Source organism: Lissotriton helveticus, chromosome 10 (assembly GCF_964261635.1).
Source record: "Lissotriton helveticus chromosome 10, aLisHel1.1, whole genome shotgun sequence".
NCBI lineage: Eukaryota > Metazoa > Chordata > Amphibia > Caudata > Salamandridae > Lissotriton > Lissotriton helveticus.
This window is the reverse complement of record NC_136071.1, coordinates 1,106,371,315-1,106,389,611: the sequence shown is the minus strand read 5'-3', so window position 1 is coordinate 1,106,389,611 and position 18,297 is coordinate 1,106,371,315. Positions and strand designations below refer to the sequence as shown.

The 18,297-nt window shown below is 51.0% G+C and overlaps 1 protein-coding gene across 2 annotated transcripts in view; it reads left to right on the top strand.

Moving 5' to 3' along the window:
* Positions 1-18,297, top strand: part of DNAJC13 (DnaJ heat shock protein family (Hsp40) member C13) — a 1,517,524-nt gene that overhangs the window by 1,190,635 nt on the left and 308,592 nt on the right. For both annotated transcript variants that reach the window (XM_078663869.1, XM_078663868.1), the window contains one exon: positions 8,944-9,035. In XM_078663869.1, coding sequence (XP_078519995.1) covers positions 8,944-9,035 — 92 coding nt within the window. The remainder of the gene's footprint in view (positions 1-8,943; positions 9,036-18,297) is intronic.

Genomic DNA, 18,297 nt, shown 5'->3' with positions numbered 1-18,297 from the left:
GCCGGCGCGCCTGAGGGCCCTGATCCTGTTGGCCCGGCGATACCGCCTCTGGCGCCGGCCTCGGAGCCACTGGATCCAGCGCCCTTGGCTGCGCCACAAGGTCCAGCGCCGCTGGCTCCGGCCCCGGCGCTGCCCTTGGCTCCAGCCCCTGCGTCGCCACAGGCGACGCACTGGGTGCCGTTTTTCGTGCCCCTGCCCCGGTTCCTGGACCATTTTGTCTCGGCCTGGGATCCACATTGGGATGCGGCTCCAGTGCGGCCCGGCCGTTACCGGCGCCGGTTCGAGCGCCGCTGACCCCCTCTCTGGCTCTGGCCCTGCCGCCGCGGCTGGCTCCTTCTACTCCGGAGCCAGACGAGGACTGGGACGGCTCCGAGGATCTCCTTGCGCGGCAATGTGACTCCGAGCAGGATTGGATAGATGACCTTCAAGATGGGGGTGAACTTGATGTCTTCGGACCCGGGGTTTGCCTCCCCTCCGCCTACTATGGAGGAGGGCGCCTCTTACACTATGGTGTTACGTCAGGCTGCGGAGGCTCTCCATCTTGACCTCCCTACGGTGGCCCTTAAGACCAACTTCCTTACAAAGTGCTCCAGACACCGTCTACGTCGTCAGAACTGCTGCTCCCTTTCAGTGAGGCCCTTGAGGACTTGGTTGCAGCCACCTCGGGGGTGCCGGTGGATAAGAACGTCGCTAGGCGTCATCACCCGACGCCTGGTGATCCTCCCTTCCTGACCACTCACCCCACGCTTGAGAGGCCTGGTCATTCAGGCCTCGACATCGCAGAGTGCCTTTCCCACGGCCCCGCCAGATAAGGACTCTAAGCGGATGGACCAATATGACAAGAGGTTGTTCTCCTCTGCCAGCTTGGGATTGACGTTGGTTTAAACCGCCTGTTTGTTTAGCCGTTAATCACACACGCTATGGGGTTCGGTAGCCGAGGTCTTGCCTGAGTGTTCTGATGAGGTCCAGGCTGTCCTTTCCCGAGCGGTTGTGGAGGGCAAGGATGCGGCGAAGTTTGCTATCAAGTGTGGTCTGGACACCGCTGATTCATTGGGCAGGGCGATTTCCACGACTGTGGCGCCATGCCTGGTTGCGGTCCACCGGGTTTTCGCCCGATGTCCAGAGCTCGCTCATGGGTATGCCCTTTGCTGGCTCCCGCCTCTTTGGCGACAAGGCTGACAATGCCCTGGAGCGCTTTAAAGACTCGCAGGCCACGGCCAGGCCTTTGGGTCTTTCCACAACGAACCCAGCCACCTTTGGATTTAGTTCCTTTCGTGGCCCGAGTAAGACCACCCAAGTGCGCTCTTCCACTAAGCCTGTGCATAACCAGCCTCAACGTAGCCGCGACTGTGGCTTCCACAGGGGCGGGTCTGGTAACCAGTGAGCGGGTCAGTCCACCTCCACCCCCTCTGATTCCGCCTCTAAGCCTTCCTAATCCAAGCTTCAAGGAGCACCCCACGCCGGTAGATGGCAGGGTACGACACCACTTCCGCCACTGCCGCGAAATTACATCGGACAAGTGAGTGCTGCAGATAATCTGCCACGGTTATTCACTCCCCTTTCTGTCCTCCCCTCCAGCCATGCCACCTCGGTACCACCGCATGTTGAGGGATCATTTGGCTCTTCTTCGTCAGGGAGTCACGGCCCTCCTGTCCAAGGGGGCCATCGAGTGCGTTCCCGGTCAGGAAGTAGGGAGTTATTGTTATTCCCACTACTTTCTGGTCCCCAAGAAGGACAAGGGGGGCCTGCGCCCCATCTTGGACCTCCAGGACGTAAATCGCTTACTCGGAAAGGAGAAGTTCAAGATTCTGATTTTGGCTCAGGTCCTAGCTGCCCTGGACCCAGGAGACTGGATGGTAGCGTTGGACTTGCAGGACGCGTAATTCCACATCCCTGTCCTGCCGGCGCTACCTGCGGTTCACGGTAGGCCAGGAGCACTTTCAGTTTACCCTGCTCCCCTTCGGCCTTACCAGCACCCCTCGAGTGTTCACGAAGGTGATGGCGTTGGTCACAGCTCATCTGCGCAGATCAGGGGTTTCAGTCTTCCCCTATCTAGAAGATTAGTTGTTGAAGGCGGGCTCGCCCCTGTAGGAGGGAGAGTAGGGTCTGCTTTCCTATGGTCACCCCACTTTTTTCTTTTTGCTTCACTGGTTTTCGACTTTATTGTGGCTGTGGGCCTGCTAATCAGACCCACAGCCCTGCTGTTCTCTCTAAATTCACACCATGTACTTTAGGTACATCACCAATTGAGAATTGGGTCACTCTTGTGAGTCCCTGTACAGTGTACCATAGGTACCCAGGGCATAGGTGCACCCAAGGCCTACCAGGGGCTGCAGCATATCTTTTGCCACCCCTGGCTGGCCATCCAAACTGACACAACTGGCTGATCACTAAGCTGGGGCAAGGTCGTGTAATCACCCTTTGCTTAGGTATAGTATTCCTATATCTAACCTTATATCTAGACACATGTACACCTATAAGTCACTCCTATGGCAGGCCTTAACAATCCTGGAGGCAGAATGCTTGGTTTTATGTGAGATGAGACTCTAGCATGAGCTGAGCCTGTCTGCAGCTTTCGGAACCATGTCCTTATAGCTGTTCTAGGATACAGCCATACCATATACTCTTAAGTGCATTATAATCCTCGCGGTTAAATGCTAACTTTGGTTTGGCTTTATCAAAACATGTCGTGTAAGGTGTCATACGCTTTGGAATACTACCCCCTCGCCAGTTCTGGCGACGGGTGTAGCATTCCACCCTTCTAGAGGGAGAAGACATGTTGTTCCTACTAATCCCGGTTAAAGTTAACCAGAGCCTCAGCATCACAAAATGGATGCTGCTGCCACGGACACAAGTCTGACCTCCTGCTGCTGGGAGTCCTTCCAGCGAGGGAGGCTTGGACAATAGGTTTCCTGTCTTGAGAGGTGCTAGCACCACCCCAGACAGGCCATAGTGTATTGGAGCAGGGAGGGCTGAATGAAATGAGACACTGCTTGGGGCACACAAGGTGTCCCATGCATAGTCCAGTTCAAACCGGTGCTGGGGCACTCCAGCCCCAGCTCTGGCGCGAAACTGGACAAAGGGAAAGGGGTGTAACCACCCCCTTCCCTGGTCCCACCCATAGGAGGGACCTAGCAGGTAATCCAGCCCCTAAATTTGGTATATAGGTAGGAGCCGAGTCCCAAGACTTTAGATTTATCCTGACTGAAACTTGAAACGAAACTCTGGACCTTCGACGATCTACCTGAAGATAGAAGACTGAAGAATCTCCCTTGTGGTCAAGGAGTGACCACCCTGTGTAAGTAGGCACCATCAAGTGATCAACGGTTTGCTTTGTCGACGCTCCCGCCGGAGCCCGAGCACAGTCTGACAAGACCCGGACTTCCAGACTTCCAACAGCCCGATCCACAGTCACAGCAGAGCTGAGACCCGTGGAGGCAACGAGAGACGTGGAACCGGCCATCTTGGAAAGCCAGCGAATTGTTTTCCGTGCAACTTCTGAGGCTCCCTCGAAGTTGGGCATTGGGGATTGAGAAGCCCCACCCCCGAGCACCATCTGCAACGAAGATCAGCCCTCCACACTCCACGAGTTCTGCGTGGGGCTTCTGCATTTTCCTGCTCTACGTGTCTGTCCGGTCACTTGCCCGTTGGCTAGTGGCCTCTGTGACGATGAACCTTTGAATTTACACCGCTGGTCTGGTTGTTCCAGACTGGCCCCTGCTTCCCTGAAAAGGATAAGCCCATCAGACCTTGCTGGTCTGATCCAGAAGCCATCTTCGATTCCTGCGTGGGTTGCCTTTGCGAAGGCTTGTTGACTCCAATCCGGAAGCTGACACCGCCGACAGCGAGAGCCTTCGTGGGACAGTCCGTATCCAGCTCCTGGTCGGCGTCGACACCTCCTGGTCCACATGGCTGCAGAGACTAGCTTCACAACTTCACCTGATTGCTTCGCGACATTGCCTGGTTCCTTCCTGGTTCCTTCCTGGTCACTGGCTAGTGACCCAGACTCTGACCCCTCTGCTTTCAGGTACTCTTCATCCTCGATCCGCCCTTGGATCCAACCGGACACTTCCCTCCTGGTCGCCTGCAGCATCTTTCTTCACGGCTCCATAGGATTCAGCGACGAAACCCGACACACTTTGACACCTATGCACCCGCTTCCTGTAGGTGAGGTAATGCGAGTACTCCGGTGCTCCTGTGGGTATTAACTATCCTAGTGTCCTAGTTTTCAGTAGCTTTCTCCTAGTCCATCCGGAAGTGACCTAAAAGAACTAGTTTCCAATTCTTTCTTTCCCATTCTAACTCGCGTGTGTGTAAAGACACTGCACACGCATTCCGTGGGCCTTCTGCTCCCTATCCTTTGGTAGTACAACGTAGCCCCAGCGATTCTCCAGGCCCTAGGCCTATCCTTTGTTCGTGACATGGTTCTTATACCACTATTTTAGTATATGGTTTGAAGTGCCCCAAGGGCATTACTGTATTTTGTGCAACTTATTGTATGATAATTAAGTATCTTGTTATGTGCTTGTGCCTCTGATCTCATAAAGAGTTCAGAGGATTAATTTAGTAATAAATACATTTATATTTTTTATATATACCCTGTGTATTGTCCTTTTATTTGGTATTAAAGGGGTTACATATGGTAAAACAGCTGGCTTCACATGCCCTTTTGAGTTTAGCCTAAGACTGCTTTGTCCATGCTACCACTAGGATAGCTGGTCTATAAGGTTGACTTTACAACCATCACCATAAGGGTTGTTTGGACTGATACAGGGTGCCCACTAGAATAGTGGACATCACATATCAGGCCAACTTCTCACAGCCCCAAACAGTTGTCTCCCACCTCCAGACTACGGCCGACCTCCTGCACTCACTGGGGTTCTTCATCAACATGCCGAAGTCACACCTGTGCCCCTCTCAGAAGCTCCTTTTCATCGGAGTGGTTCTGGACTCGGCGCAGTTTCGGGTTTATCCCCCCCGAGCAGTGGGTTCGGGATAGTCAGGCTCTGATTCCAATCTTTCAGCCTTTATCCTGAGTCTTGGCCAGGTTGACGCTGCGGCTCCTGGGGCTGCTGGCCTCCTGCATCCTTCTGGTGCATCACGCCAGGTGGCGGATGAGGGCTCCGCAGTGGGACCTGAAGTTTCAGTGGGCTCAGCATCAGGGCAACCTGTCCGACCACGTCCTGATCTCGGAGGGCACTGCAAGTCAGTTGCAGTGGTGGCTCATGAACCGCGATTGCATCAGCGGCAGATCGCTCTCCCTACCCCAACTGGAGCACGTAGTTTGGACGGATGCGTCCCCACTGGGATGGGGGGGGGGCACATGGGAGAAAGGGAGATCAGAGGCCTCTGGTCTCTGGCGGAGTCCCGGCTCCATATCAACCTTCTGGAGCTGCGGGCGATCCGACTTGCACTGAAGGCATTCCTTCCCTCTGTCCGGGGAAGTGTAGTGCAGGTGTTCACGGACAACACCACCGCCATGTGGTACTGCAACAAACAGGGGGGTGGGGCGGTGGACCTGTTGCCAGGAGGCTCTGCGCCTCTGGCAATGGCTGGAATACCAGGCATCACCCTAGTGGTTCAACACCTGGCAGGGGTCCTGAATGCCAGGGCGGACAAACTCAGCCGCCGGTGAATGATGGATCACGAATGGTGTCTGAACTCTGACGTGGCGCAAGGTCTCTTTCAGCAGTGGGGAGAGCCTTGGTTAGATCTATTCGCCACTGAAGAGAACGCGCAATGTCATCAGTTCTGCGCGTTGGAATTTCCAGGGCGGCACTCGCTCAGCGATGCTTTTCGTTGCGAGTGGAGCTGCGGTATGTTGTATGCCTTTCCGCCTATACCACTTCAGCCCAGAGTGCTGAAGAAGATCAGGCGAGACCGGGCCCAAGTCATCCTTGTGGCTCCGGACTGGCCACGAAGATACTGGTATCCAGAGCTACTCAGCATGTCAGTCGATCCCCCGATTCGTCTGCCTCTTCAGGAGGACCTTCTTTTGCAGCAGCAGGGGATGTAGAGATTGAGCGGCGGCAGTTGAAGCCATTCGACTTGCCTCCTGAAGTTTGCGATGCGAGGTTCTCCTCTTCCTTCTTTCTCTTGCCCAGCAGGATTCCGCTCTGGGCACTGTCAAGGGCTACCTCTCGGCCATTTCAGCCTTCTTAAGGCTTCCTGATCAGCCTTCTCTTTTCAATTCCCCTGTTGTAAATAGATTCTTGAAAGGCATCACACACATGTTCCCTCTTGTTCCCTTTGTGATGCCTCAGTGGGACTTGAATCTTGTTCTAATGTATCTGATGTGCGCTCCTTTTGAGCCACTTCATAACTGTCCTCTTCGTCTTCTGACTCTTAAGACTGCCTTCCTGGTTGCCATCACCTCTGCCAGGAGAGTGAGTGAGCTCCAGGCTCTATCTTCTAAACCTCCTTTCCTATCTGTCCATCCATACAAGGTTGTTCTAAGCACTCGTCCTTCTTTCCTGCCCAAGGTGGTCACAGCCTTTCATATCGGGTAGTCCATCACCTTACCCACCTTCTATCCGCCTTCGCATCCCTCGAAAGAGGAAAAGAGCCACCGTCTGGACCCAAAACGTGCGCTCTCATTCTATCTGGACCGCACACGCCAGTTTCGGGTGGACGACCAGCTCTTTGTTGATTACGTGGGCGCAAAGAAGGGACTGGCGGTGCACAAGCGGACCATCTCTCGGTGGGTCGTCTTGTGCATCAAGGTTTTCTACTCCTTGGCGAAAAAGGAGTCTCCAGTTGGGCAGCGCGCCCATTCCACTCGGGCCACGGCAGCTACTACTGCCCTGGGTCGGGGAGTCCCCTTGCAGGACATCTGCCAGGCAGCTACGTGGGCCTCGCTGCACACGTTTGCTAGACACTACTGCTTGGACAGCTAATACCGGAGAGATGGCTTTTTCGGCCGTTCCGTTCTCCAGGACTTTCTGGTGTGATCTTGGTTCGCAGACCCACCACGGTGTTGGTATTGCTGGGGTATCTATTCTAAGGTAGGGAATCTAACACTAACCTGTTTCTTTCAGATGCACAAGTTACTTAACTTCGGTAACGATATATCTGTAAGGAACAGTAGTTAATGTTCGATTCCTTACCGCCCCACCCATCCTCCCCATTCTGCGAACCAATATCTAGGGATAAGGACATCCCTTTCAGGGACCTAGTATCATGGCTCTGTGTTTCTGGCTCGGAAAGCTATGTACAGAACTGACGTCAGCGTGTGAGGTCAGCGCCTAAGTACTCCGATGTCATCCCAGCGATCCCGACGCTGATGACGGACGCGGAGCCGCAGATGACGCCTAGCGACGTGCAGGGGTACTGCTGACGAAAACTTTCCGGATCCAGTCTGATGCCTGGGGATATTCTAAGGTAAGGAATCTAACACTAACTACTGTTTCTTACAGATATATCGTTACCGAAGGTAAGTAACTTGTGTGTCAGCATTTTTGTATTTTAAAACATAATGCTTCAAATTAAATAAATGGAAATTGTCATGGAGGTAATTTTCACTCACCAGGTCTTTTTGATTACCAAGGAATGTTCCTTTTCCCACTCTAGAAGGAAGTATTCAGAGGCTTAAGATGCAGGTGCATATACTCCCATCTAGATCCCCAAATTGTTACTTCTTGTTGACAGCATGTGGTCCCTTACCAGCACCTTGAATGTGCATGAGAAAATTACTTAAAATCCAGGTCACGTAATTGTGGCTTCTTGGCTAGGGAGACATTGGTAAGATGGAACTAATGCAATGACTATCTCTATTATTTACTTCAATCTCAATTAGGATAAGGTGTCTTCATACCCCATTCTGCTTACAAAATAATAGTGCTCAAATGTCCCTTTTTGTATCTTTCTAATGCTTTATACAAAATACAGATCAAATATGAGACTACCATCCACATAGCCTTTCTATGACCACATATTCTTGGCATTACATGCCGCAATAAGCCAACATGCGTGGCTCTCTGCTTAATAATGTAGTGTATATCCTTGGTTCCTTGCAGCATTGCAGTAAGTCTGTGGTGTGGGGAAAATCAACAGTAATCAGTGCACAATCGTAAATCACTAAGAAACCTTGATAATATCCAACCCAGCCACCGCCACGAACCACGCACGCAACCTTGGAATCATCTTTGACTCGTAGGTTGAAATGGAAGGCCAGATTAACTCCGTCGCATCCTCCTGCTTGCACACCCTCAGCCTCCTACGTAAGACCATCAAATGGATCCCCCTCGAGCAAAGAAAGACCGCCACTCACGCCCTCATCACCAGCAGACTCGACTACAGCAACACACTCTATGCCGGAATAAACAAAAACCTCACCCGCAAGCTACAAAACATCCAGAACGCCGCCATAAGACTGGTCCTCAAGATGCCAAGACACTGCCATATCTCCCAGAACCTGTGCACACTCCACTGGCTCCCCATCGAGGCTAGAATCACCTTCAAGATTCTCATCCATGCACACAAAGCCCTTCTCAACACCGCACCAGCATACCTGAACAGCCGACTCAAATTCCACGCACCCCAAACAACCCTACGATCAGCCCAGCTCTCCTATGCGGTGGTCCCCTGCACCAGAAACACCAGATAGGGAGGCCGCCCCTTCTCCTTCCTCGCGGCCAGAGCCTGGAACGCCCTACCGCACCACCTCAGACAGACATCACTCCCCATCTTCACAAGAAACCTCAAAACTTCGCTCTTCGACAGAGCCCCTCCTTGATGGACTGGAACCTGCTAGTCACCCCGCGCCCTGAGACCCTTACGGGTGAGTAGTCACACTTAATCAAACATGTGATTGATTGATTGAACAACGATGTGAGAACTCAGTGCTGGTAAAATTGAACGTTGGTGGCTTTGTACTAAAGCAAAACTATGCCTGCTTTTTTTTCATAAAAACATACATTAACCTCATTTGTTTTACTTTTATAGGTTCTGAAACAGAATGTTTAGGACACTTTAAGCTGTTATTCTCCCTATTGAGAGTCCATGGAGCTGGAAAGGTGCAACAACTGGCTTTAGAGGTAAAATATTATGATAAAGGTATTTGGAGTTGCAACCCACCTTGTCACGTAAAATTTAAGTTGCGCTCTCTAAATTCTGATCTGTTGGTTATTCTATTTATGTGTGTGTTATTGTTAGAAATTGGGTTGGTGGTTGACTTGGGTATGAGCTCAAGTTATGCAGCAGCCACAATCCTAGTCAGGGTAAGAAGTAGGCAAACCCTAAATGAACCTGTGCTCGTTCTTTGGTAGCATAGCACAGAGCAGTCAGGCTTCACTTTAGAGTCAATGTGTACCAGTGAAAACACCACACAAAAGATTCCACACCACGTTAAAAATAGAGCTTAATTTAATAAATAAAGCAAGACCAAACAACAAAAATCCAATCAGTAGAACGGGAGATATTGAATTTCAAAATGTGTAGCTAAAACTAGCACCTTGAAGCAAAAAACAATATTTGGGACACCTGGTCGCGATGGACCAGGACAAAGTCAAAAGTTCATGCCAACTGCTATGGAGCGTGGGCCTGATACAGGAACCCACTTAGGCCCACTGATCCAAAGTACCTTAATCCTGGTTGCGGAGTGCTTGCGTGGATCTGCCTCGAAGATGTGATGTACAGCTGGGACACTGTGTTGATTTCGAAGTGCAGCGAGGTTGCGATGCGAAGTCCTGATGCGAATTCTAGTGTCTAGGATGCGAGGTGCAGCAGGGGCGATGCTTCTGTTACAATCAGCGGTGAAGCTGCGATACAGAGATCCGACATAGTCGTCAAGGCAGCTGTTGACGAGGGATGCAAGGAGCTTGTGCCAGGTAAATCATCGCGCAGTGGCGGTTCTGAAGGCGCATTGCCGTCCCAGTCTTTTGTGATGGCTTTAATCCACACAACAGCAGCAATGCGTGGGTTCTGCTTGAAGATGTGCCTCTCATCCGAGGCGATGCTTCGCTCAGCAGAGGATGCATCTGTTTAGCTGGTACCCACTTCCAAGGTTCCAGGACTTGGATGGCACCAGTTGGTGCGGTAGAGTCACAGATGGCAGAGTCTAGATGCAAAAGCAGGTTATTTGGAAGTCTTGTATGTCCCTGAGACTTCAGATCAGGAGGCTAGCCATCTATCCCTTAGAGTCTCTTGGGTTCTGGGAACAAATGATGCAGGTCAAGTCCTTCTCACCCAGATTGGAGGGCAGCAGGTAAGTACAACAAAGCAAAGCAGGAGCCCCAACAAAGCAGCAGTCCAGCAGAGTGTCAGTTCTTCAGCAGCACTGCAGTCTTCCTTCCTGGCAGAGTATCTATAGGTCCAGAAATGTACTGAAATGGTGGTGTCAGAGGTCCAGTACTTATACCCACTTGTGCCTTTGAAGTGGTGGAGACTTCAAAGACATAACTCCTGCTGTTCGCGCAAACTGAGCCAGCAGTTCTCGGAAGCCATTGAGCGTTCCTGTAAGGCATTGAATCCTATGTGGCGCTCATCCCAACCATTCTCTCCACACCCCGACTGACACTCCTTATTCAAGGTCTGTCATTGAATTTATAATTCCTGCCGATCTAACTCATCGCAAGTTACCTCGCCCGTACGCAGGCTGCCACAGCTCATACCAAGGTGTGCGCCTGGATCCTCCATACCACCCCAAGCCCACCAGCACAGTGCAATTCAGCACTGCCCATGCAGAGGCAGTAAAATACAATTCAGGCATGTGAATTGCAACAAGTCCTGATGATGATCCCTCTACACGTCTTTAGGGATCGAAACGCCGTCGACCACATGGATAGTTGCACACAGTCGACTATTAGATCCTATTAAGTGTGCTAACTATCGCGGATAGCTTTTCTATATGTTCTCATTGACCTTGAGCTCCCGCCGAACCTTTGCCTGAAAATACTCTTTTGTTTGTATTTAACCCATTCTCTCCCCTAATGTCAACCTAGTTTCAATGGCACCAGTGTTGGGTTGTAACATGGCTCTGCGTTTCTGCCGCGGAAAAGCTGTGACTAAGAACTGACGTCAGCACGCAGAGGCGGTGTCTAAGTACTCTGACGACGTCATCACGGCGCCGAAAACGGACGCGGAGCCGCAGACGACGCCTACCGACGCGCAAGGGTACTGCTACGCAAAAGTTTCCGGATCCAGTCTGACGCCTGGGGATATTCTAAGGTAAGGAATCTAATACTAACTAATGTCTCTTACAGATATATCGTTACACAAGTAGTAACTTGTGCTTTTATACCACTGTTCTCCCCTGGTGTTCCCTATCGCCCTGAGTGGGTACCAGAGGAGGGTGAGGAGGACTGGAAGGGGTATGTGGACTCTCTGGCAGACCAGTTAGAAGAACCCGACTGGAGAGAGCTGTTGGGTGAAGCCCGTGGTCTGGATACCTCCCCAGACCTTGGCATGCTATCTCCCCCTACCGTAGCTAAGGAGGAGGGTGCGTCATATTGCGGAGGGCAGCTAAGGCCTCAAACCTTGAGCTTCCTACAGTGGCAGTCAGGACTAACCTCCTGACAGGTGCTTCAGTCGGCAGCGGCCTCCTCGGATCCCCTGCTGCCGTTTAATGAGGCCCTTGGTCCAAGCCCAACACAGGGGACCCTGTGGACAGGATGATTTCCCAACGCCACTGCCCGGCCCGGGCGACCCAGATTTCCTCTCCCAGCACCCTACCCCTGAGAGCGTGGTGGTCCAAGCCCCGACTTCCAAGGGTGCATTCCCTACCGCACCACCTGATAGGGAATCCAAGAAGCTGGACCACCTTCGGAAGAAGACGATTTCTTCCTCCAGCTTAGGATTGTGGTCGGTGAACACTGCATGTCTCTTGGGCCATTACTCCCACTTGGTGTGAGATTCGGTCACGCAGGTGCTGCCACAGTGCCCAGAGGAGGCCCCGGCCGTGCTCTCATGTGCAGTTGCCAAAGGGAGAGACGCAGCGATGATAAAGCCAGCCGATTATGAAGCCAGTGGGCTGACACTGCCTACTCTCTAGGCAAGGCGATTTCAACGTCGGTAGCACTGAGACGCTAATTCTGGTTGAGGTCCAGTCCAAATGTGTGGCTTTTCGGGCGATGTCAAAGCCACACCTTTGGACATGCCTTTTGATGGCCATCGCTTGTTTGGTGACAAGGCAGACTGGATCGCATTAAGGATTCCTGGGCTACGGCCAGATCCTTGGGCCTGCTTCCACCTCCCGCCCAGTGCTGTCTGCTTTTCGCCCCTTTCATGGCAACAGAAGGGGTGCCCGTCATGATCCGCTCAGAGCCACAGGCCTGTGCAAGCTGTCCAGCCTCTGCACGGTCGTGGACGTGGATCTCACTGTCAGTGGGCGGGCCAGTCCACCAGTGCCCCCTCTGCAGCAGCCTTTAAGCCCTCCTAGTCCGACCTTTAAGGGCCACCTATTGCCACTGGGCAGCAGGATCCCCCATCACCTCCCCACACTGGCAAACCATCACGTCAGTCAGGTGGGGTTTGCAGATAGTCCGAAGGGGGTATTCCCTCCCCTTCGAGACTTTCCCCTCCATCCATTCCACCTCAATTCCATCGCATGTCGGAGGATCACTTGGCCCTCCTCCCACAGGAAGTTATGGCTCTCTTGGCCAAGGGAGCCATCCAGCGTGTTCCTACCCCAGAAGTAGGTCGTGGTTGTTATTCCCACTACTTTCTGGTGCCCAAGAAGGACAAGGGCCTGCGTCCCATCTTGGATCTCAGGAACGTCAACCGCTTCCTCCGGAAGGAGAAGTTCAAAATGTTGACACTGACTCAGGTCCTCTCTGCCCTCGACCCTGGAGACTGGATGGTAGTGTTGAACTTGCAGGAGGCTTATTTTCACATCCCCGTCCTGCCGGACAATTGGCGTTACCTACGGTTCACGGTAGGCCACGAGCACTTTGTTTACCGTGCTCCCATTTGGCCTTACCAGTGCCCCTTGGGTGTTCACAAAAGTGATGGCGGTGGTTTTGCAGTTCATCTGCGCAGATCAGGGCTCCAGTCTTCCCCCATCTCGATGACAGGCTGTTGAAGGCGGGCTTGCCCCAGGCTGTTGTCTCCCACCTCCAGACTACGGCCAACCTCCTGCACGCCTTGGGGTTCTCCGTTAACATGCCAAAGTCACTCCTGATTCCCACTCAGCTCATTTTCATCGGAGCGGTGCTGGACACATCGCAGTTTCGGGCTTATCCTCCCGAGCAGCGAGTCGGGGATTTTCGGGTTCTGATTCCGATATTTCAGCCTCTATCTCAAGTTTCGGTCAGAATGACCTTGAGGCTACTGGGCCTCATGGCCTCCTGCATCCTGCTGGTGGACTATGCTAGGTGGCACATGCAGGCTCTGCAGTGGGACCTGAAGTTTCAGTGGGCACAGCATCAGGGGAATCTTTCCTATTGCGTCTAGATCTCAGAAGGCACTGCACGCCAATTGCAGTGGTGGCTAACGAACCAGGATTAGGTCAACGGCAGGTCCCTCCCCGTTCCCCTGACAGAGTTCATGGTGGTGACAGATGCATCACTTCTGGGGTGTGGGGGCCACGTGGGGAGGCGGAGCCCAGAGGCCTCTGGTCTCCGGCGGAGTCCGGGCTCCACATCCACCTTCTGGAGATGCGGGTGAGCTGTCTTTCACTAAAGGAATTCCTTCCTTCTGTCAAAGGTAGACTAGTGCAGGTGTTCACGGACAACACCGACAACACCGCCGCCATGTGGTACTACAACAAACAGAGGTCGGTGGGATCGTGGACCCTATGTCAAGAGGCACTTCATCTCTGGAAGTGGCTGGAACATCAGGGCATGTCCCTGGTGGTTCAAAAACTGGCAGGTGCTCTGAACGTCAAGGCAGACAAACTTAGCCACCAGTGCATGATGGATCACAAATAGCGTCTTCCCTCCGAGGTGGTGCAAGTTCTCTTTCAGCGGTGGGGAGAGCCTTGGTTAGATCTATTCGCCTCTGAATAAAACGCGCAATGTCAGCAGTTCTGTGCGCTGGAATGTCCAAGGCGGTACTCGCTCATCGGCGCTTTTCATCGCAAGTGGAGTTGCGGTCTTCTATGTGCCTTACCGCCGATAGCACTTCTGCCCAGAGTGCTGAAGAAGATCAAGCGCAACCGGGCCAAGTCATTCTTGTGGCCCCGGACTGGGCACGGAGACTCTGGTATCCAGAGCGCTTGCACATGGCCATCGATCCTCCAATCAGACTGCCCCTTCGGGAGGATCTTATGTCACAGCAGCAGGGGACGGTCCTCCACCCGAATCTGTCCGCCTCCACCTCCTTGGTGGAGATTGAGCGGCGACAGATGGCAACTTGCGACCTTCCTCCGAAATCTGTAATGTTATCTTGGCAGCCAGGCATCCAAAACAGTATACGCCTGTAGATGGAACAAGTTTGTGGCATGGTGCTCAGCAAAGGCTGTGGATCCCCTTTCTGCCCCCCTTTCAGAGGTTCTCCTCTTCATTCTTTCTTTGGCCCAGCAGGGCTCTGCTCTGGGCACTCTAAAAGGCTATCTTTCGGCCGTTTCGGCCTTCCTTTGGCCTACTGCCCTGCCTTCTCTTTTCAAGTCTCCTATTGTAAATCGCTTCCTTAAGGGCATTATTCACTTGTTTCCTCCAATTCCTTTTGTAATGCCCCAGTGGGACTTGAACCTGGTTCTGACCTATCTTATGTGCGCTCCTTTCGAGATGTTACATAACTGTCCTTTCAGACCTCTGACGCTTAAAACTGCCTTTCTGGTTGTCATCACCTCTGCTCACAGGGCGAGTGAGCTTCAGGCCATTTCTTCCAAACCTCCTTTCTTGGATGTTCATCCAGACAAGGTTGCCCTTCGCACTAGACCTTCTTTCCTTTCCAAACGGTTACTTTTTCCATATAGGACAGACCATCACTTTGCCCACTTTCGTTCCGCCCGCATCCTTCCAAGGAGGAAGAGAGGCTCCACCATCTGGATCCAAAATGTGCGCTTTAATTTTATCTGGGTTGTACAAAGCAATTCCGGGTGGATGACCAGCTCTTTGTTGGCTATGTGGGCGCCAAGAAAGGTTGGGCTGTGTAAAAACAAACTATCTTTCGATGGGTCGTTCTTTGCATCAAAATCTGCTATTCCTTAGCGAAAAAAGAACCTCCAGTAATGTTGGGGGCCCATTTCACCAGGGTGACGGCAGCCACTACTGCTTTGAGACGTAGGGTCCCCCTTCATGACATCTGCCAGGCAGCTACGTGGGCTTCACTGCACACGTTTACCAAACACTACTGCCTGGATAGCCAAGTCCGGAGAGACAGCTTCTTTGGCCGTTCAGTTCTCCAGGACTGTCTGGTTTGAACTTAGTTTGCAGACCCACCTCCGGGGTTGGTATTACTGGGGTATCTATTCTGAGGAATCCATAACTAATTGCCTCTTTCAGATGAACAAGTTACATACCTTCCGTAACGATGTATCTGTAAGAGATAAGGATTAGTTATTGGCGTAAAGGCTGGGTCGGTCGTCCTCAAATCTGGGGAACTGTGTTCGAGTCTCGGCAACAACGCTGAACATCCTGTGATTCTGGGCAAATCAATTAATCTCCCCATGCCTAACAAAAAAAACACAAAAAAATGAATGTGTCCTCATGTAATGCAACTGATGCTATTTAAAGCACTCTAATACCCAATACGTGTCAAGTTTGCGCTATATAAAACTCCTTAAAATAAAAATAAATGGATTCCTCACCGCCCCACCCATCCTCTCCGTTTTGTGAATTGACTTCTAGAGTAAGGGACTCCCCTTCAGGGTACTAATTTTGTGCATTAGTGGTGAGTGTCTTGCATGGCTCTGCGCTTCTGGCGTGGAATGTCGTGTAAAGAACTGACGTCAGCGTGCAAGGGTGGCATCTAAGTAGAAACCGTGACGTCATTCCGGCGACCACGACTCCAACGCCGAACGCAGAGTCAACCGAAGCCACCTATCGACGTACAAGGGGTACTGCTGAAGAAAAATTCTCCGGATCCAGTCTGACGCCTGGGTGTAATTCTAAGGTGAGGAATCCATAACTAATCTGTCTCTTGCAGATATATTGTTACTGAAGGTAAGTAACTTTTTTTTAACATGACCTTCCATTTTCACAACGCTGCATGCCATAGTTAAAAAATATACAGGTGTATGAGGCATCCTGCCACCCTTTCCCCACTTCCTTAATAGTGCTCCATCAAAAAAGGGGCAAACTTACTTCGTACCCTACCCCCTTCTGCTGCCTTCCATTGGTCTATCTTCCCTCTTCCTTGGCAATTTCTTTAAATTATTTTCACTCATCCTCCAAATGACTCTTCTGTCCCACACCCATCCTGAATAGCATATTTCCTGATGCAGAGAGTGACTCTTACTGGGTAACTGCTAGCGTGGTGAGAAATTCATCACCTGTTGCAGTCTTAAACAGATCATTGACCAACAAGGGAGGTGGTGGGTATTGGCACCAGAGCATCACCCTCCTTCTCTTTGGGATGTGGAGGTCCCTGGTAGATAGGGGAAGGCAAGAGAGACTTCAACCCTTCATTTATCATTCCCCTGCTGCCTTCATATCTAGAGATCAAAGGGAGGCTGTGGAGTATCATCCACCTTATCAACGCCTCCAGAACTTCATTTTTCAGTGCTCTTACCATAGAGCTGTGTCAATACTAGTGTTTCAAATTAAGTATTGTGCATCAATGCTTCCATACAATTCCGTTGTTCTATGTTGCGAGATGTGCTGTTAGTTGACAACAGCAGACCGATTCTGTGTTGTGTAATATCAGACTATGTAGCAATGTACATCAATAAAATGTGTCTAGGTGCCAAGGACGATACTGAGAATGTTTAGGCGATTCTAGAGGTCATACATGCATGACAACATCAGAGTCCGACTGGAACAGAGGACAGACCCATGCACCTAAATAAAAGTTGCTGCATTAGTGAATCCGAGAGCTAAAAAAATAGCCCACATTTGCATAACAGGGCAGTTTTTAACTTGTAAATCACACTGTGTAGATGTTTTGAAAGGTATGGACGGCTGCAAACATTTATGCTTAATCGCAAGCAATGTTTGTTGTAATATTAGGGAAATCAACTGCAAAAACTGTCCTACCAGACTGTAAAACAGGCCCACAGACAGTCAAAAAAACGACCCACACAGATGGCTAGTAACTCGCGTCAGCTACACGTGACTGAATTCGACGTCCTAACGCGGGTACGTCATTGGGTTTAAAAAAGAGTGGCTTCATGATTCACATGTTCGAGGTTTTCCTAATATCATGCCGGGGACCACCACATAAGATCTAGTTCATGCCGAATAGGTTGTCACCTGCTAGCCACCGTCGGTATGGCCGTACCAGAGGGGGTACACAGGTGCTTCTTCATTCCTTTTCATATGCCCATGGATATACACAGGGTCGGATTGGGATCACAATTTGGCCCGGGCACTGACGAAAAAAGTGGCCCATATTCAAGGGGCGTGACCTACATGTAAGGGGCGTGGCCCACATTCAAGGGGCGTGCCCTTTCAGAAAACACCATTTGGTTACTCTTTGAGGTCTAATTTGTAGAGAAATATTTAGTAAATTAAGCCTTTTAAAGCTTACAGAGCAAGTAACATTGGTAAAGACTAGGAGCACTGCAGTTCAGATAACTGAATACTTACTTGCAGTCTTAACGCCCTGCACAATGTCGTTGGATACTCTTTCTTAACCAGCTACCACAAACATCAGCCAACAAGATCCCCCATTGAGGAGGGAGTCACTGGAAATTATGAATACTATGAAATGTTATCTTGGGGCAAGCTTAGACTCTCCCAGAATAACAAAAAGAACATAGAAGTAGAATGGTGCACTCAACAAGAGGTGCCGAATGACTTAGGTGTCAGAGCGCAGCCTCCACAACATAAGAAAACCAGACAGTGAAGCACTAAGGGGAATTAATGGACATTTTGTATCGGAAAAGCTGTGTTAAAAATATGGACATGTTTTTATAAAGTGTCCTCTTTAATTATCATGGTCCCTTTGCAGAAGCATAAAGCATGAACAAATGGTTATTTTTTATAGTTGTTTTACCATTTGACAGTTTTATATAGTGTAAATTCAGCCCAAGACAAAGGCTATTTGAGTTCTATTCATGAGTACCAATTACAGTACACATGATCCGATTTTTTATTTAAGGGCCTGGGCGATGAAGTGATCTGCCCAGAATCACAGGCTGTTGAGCAGACGCTGGGATTCAAACTTTAATCCCCATCTCTGCAACTCTGGCATCAGGCCACATATGCCTATGCACAGACAAGGAATGAAAGTGGGAGGATACTGTTCTTGTGCAGG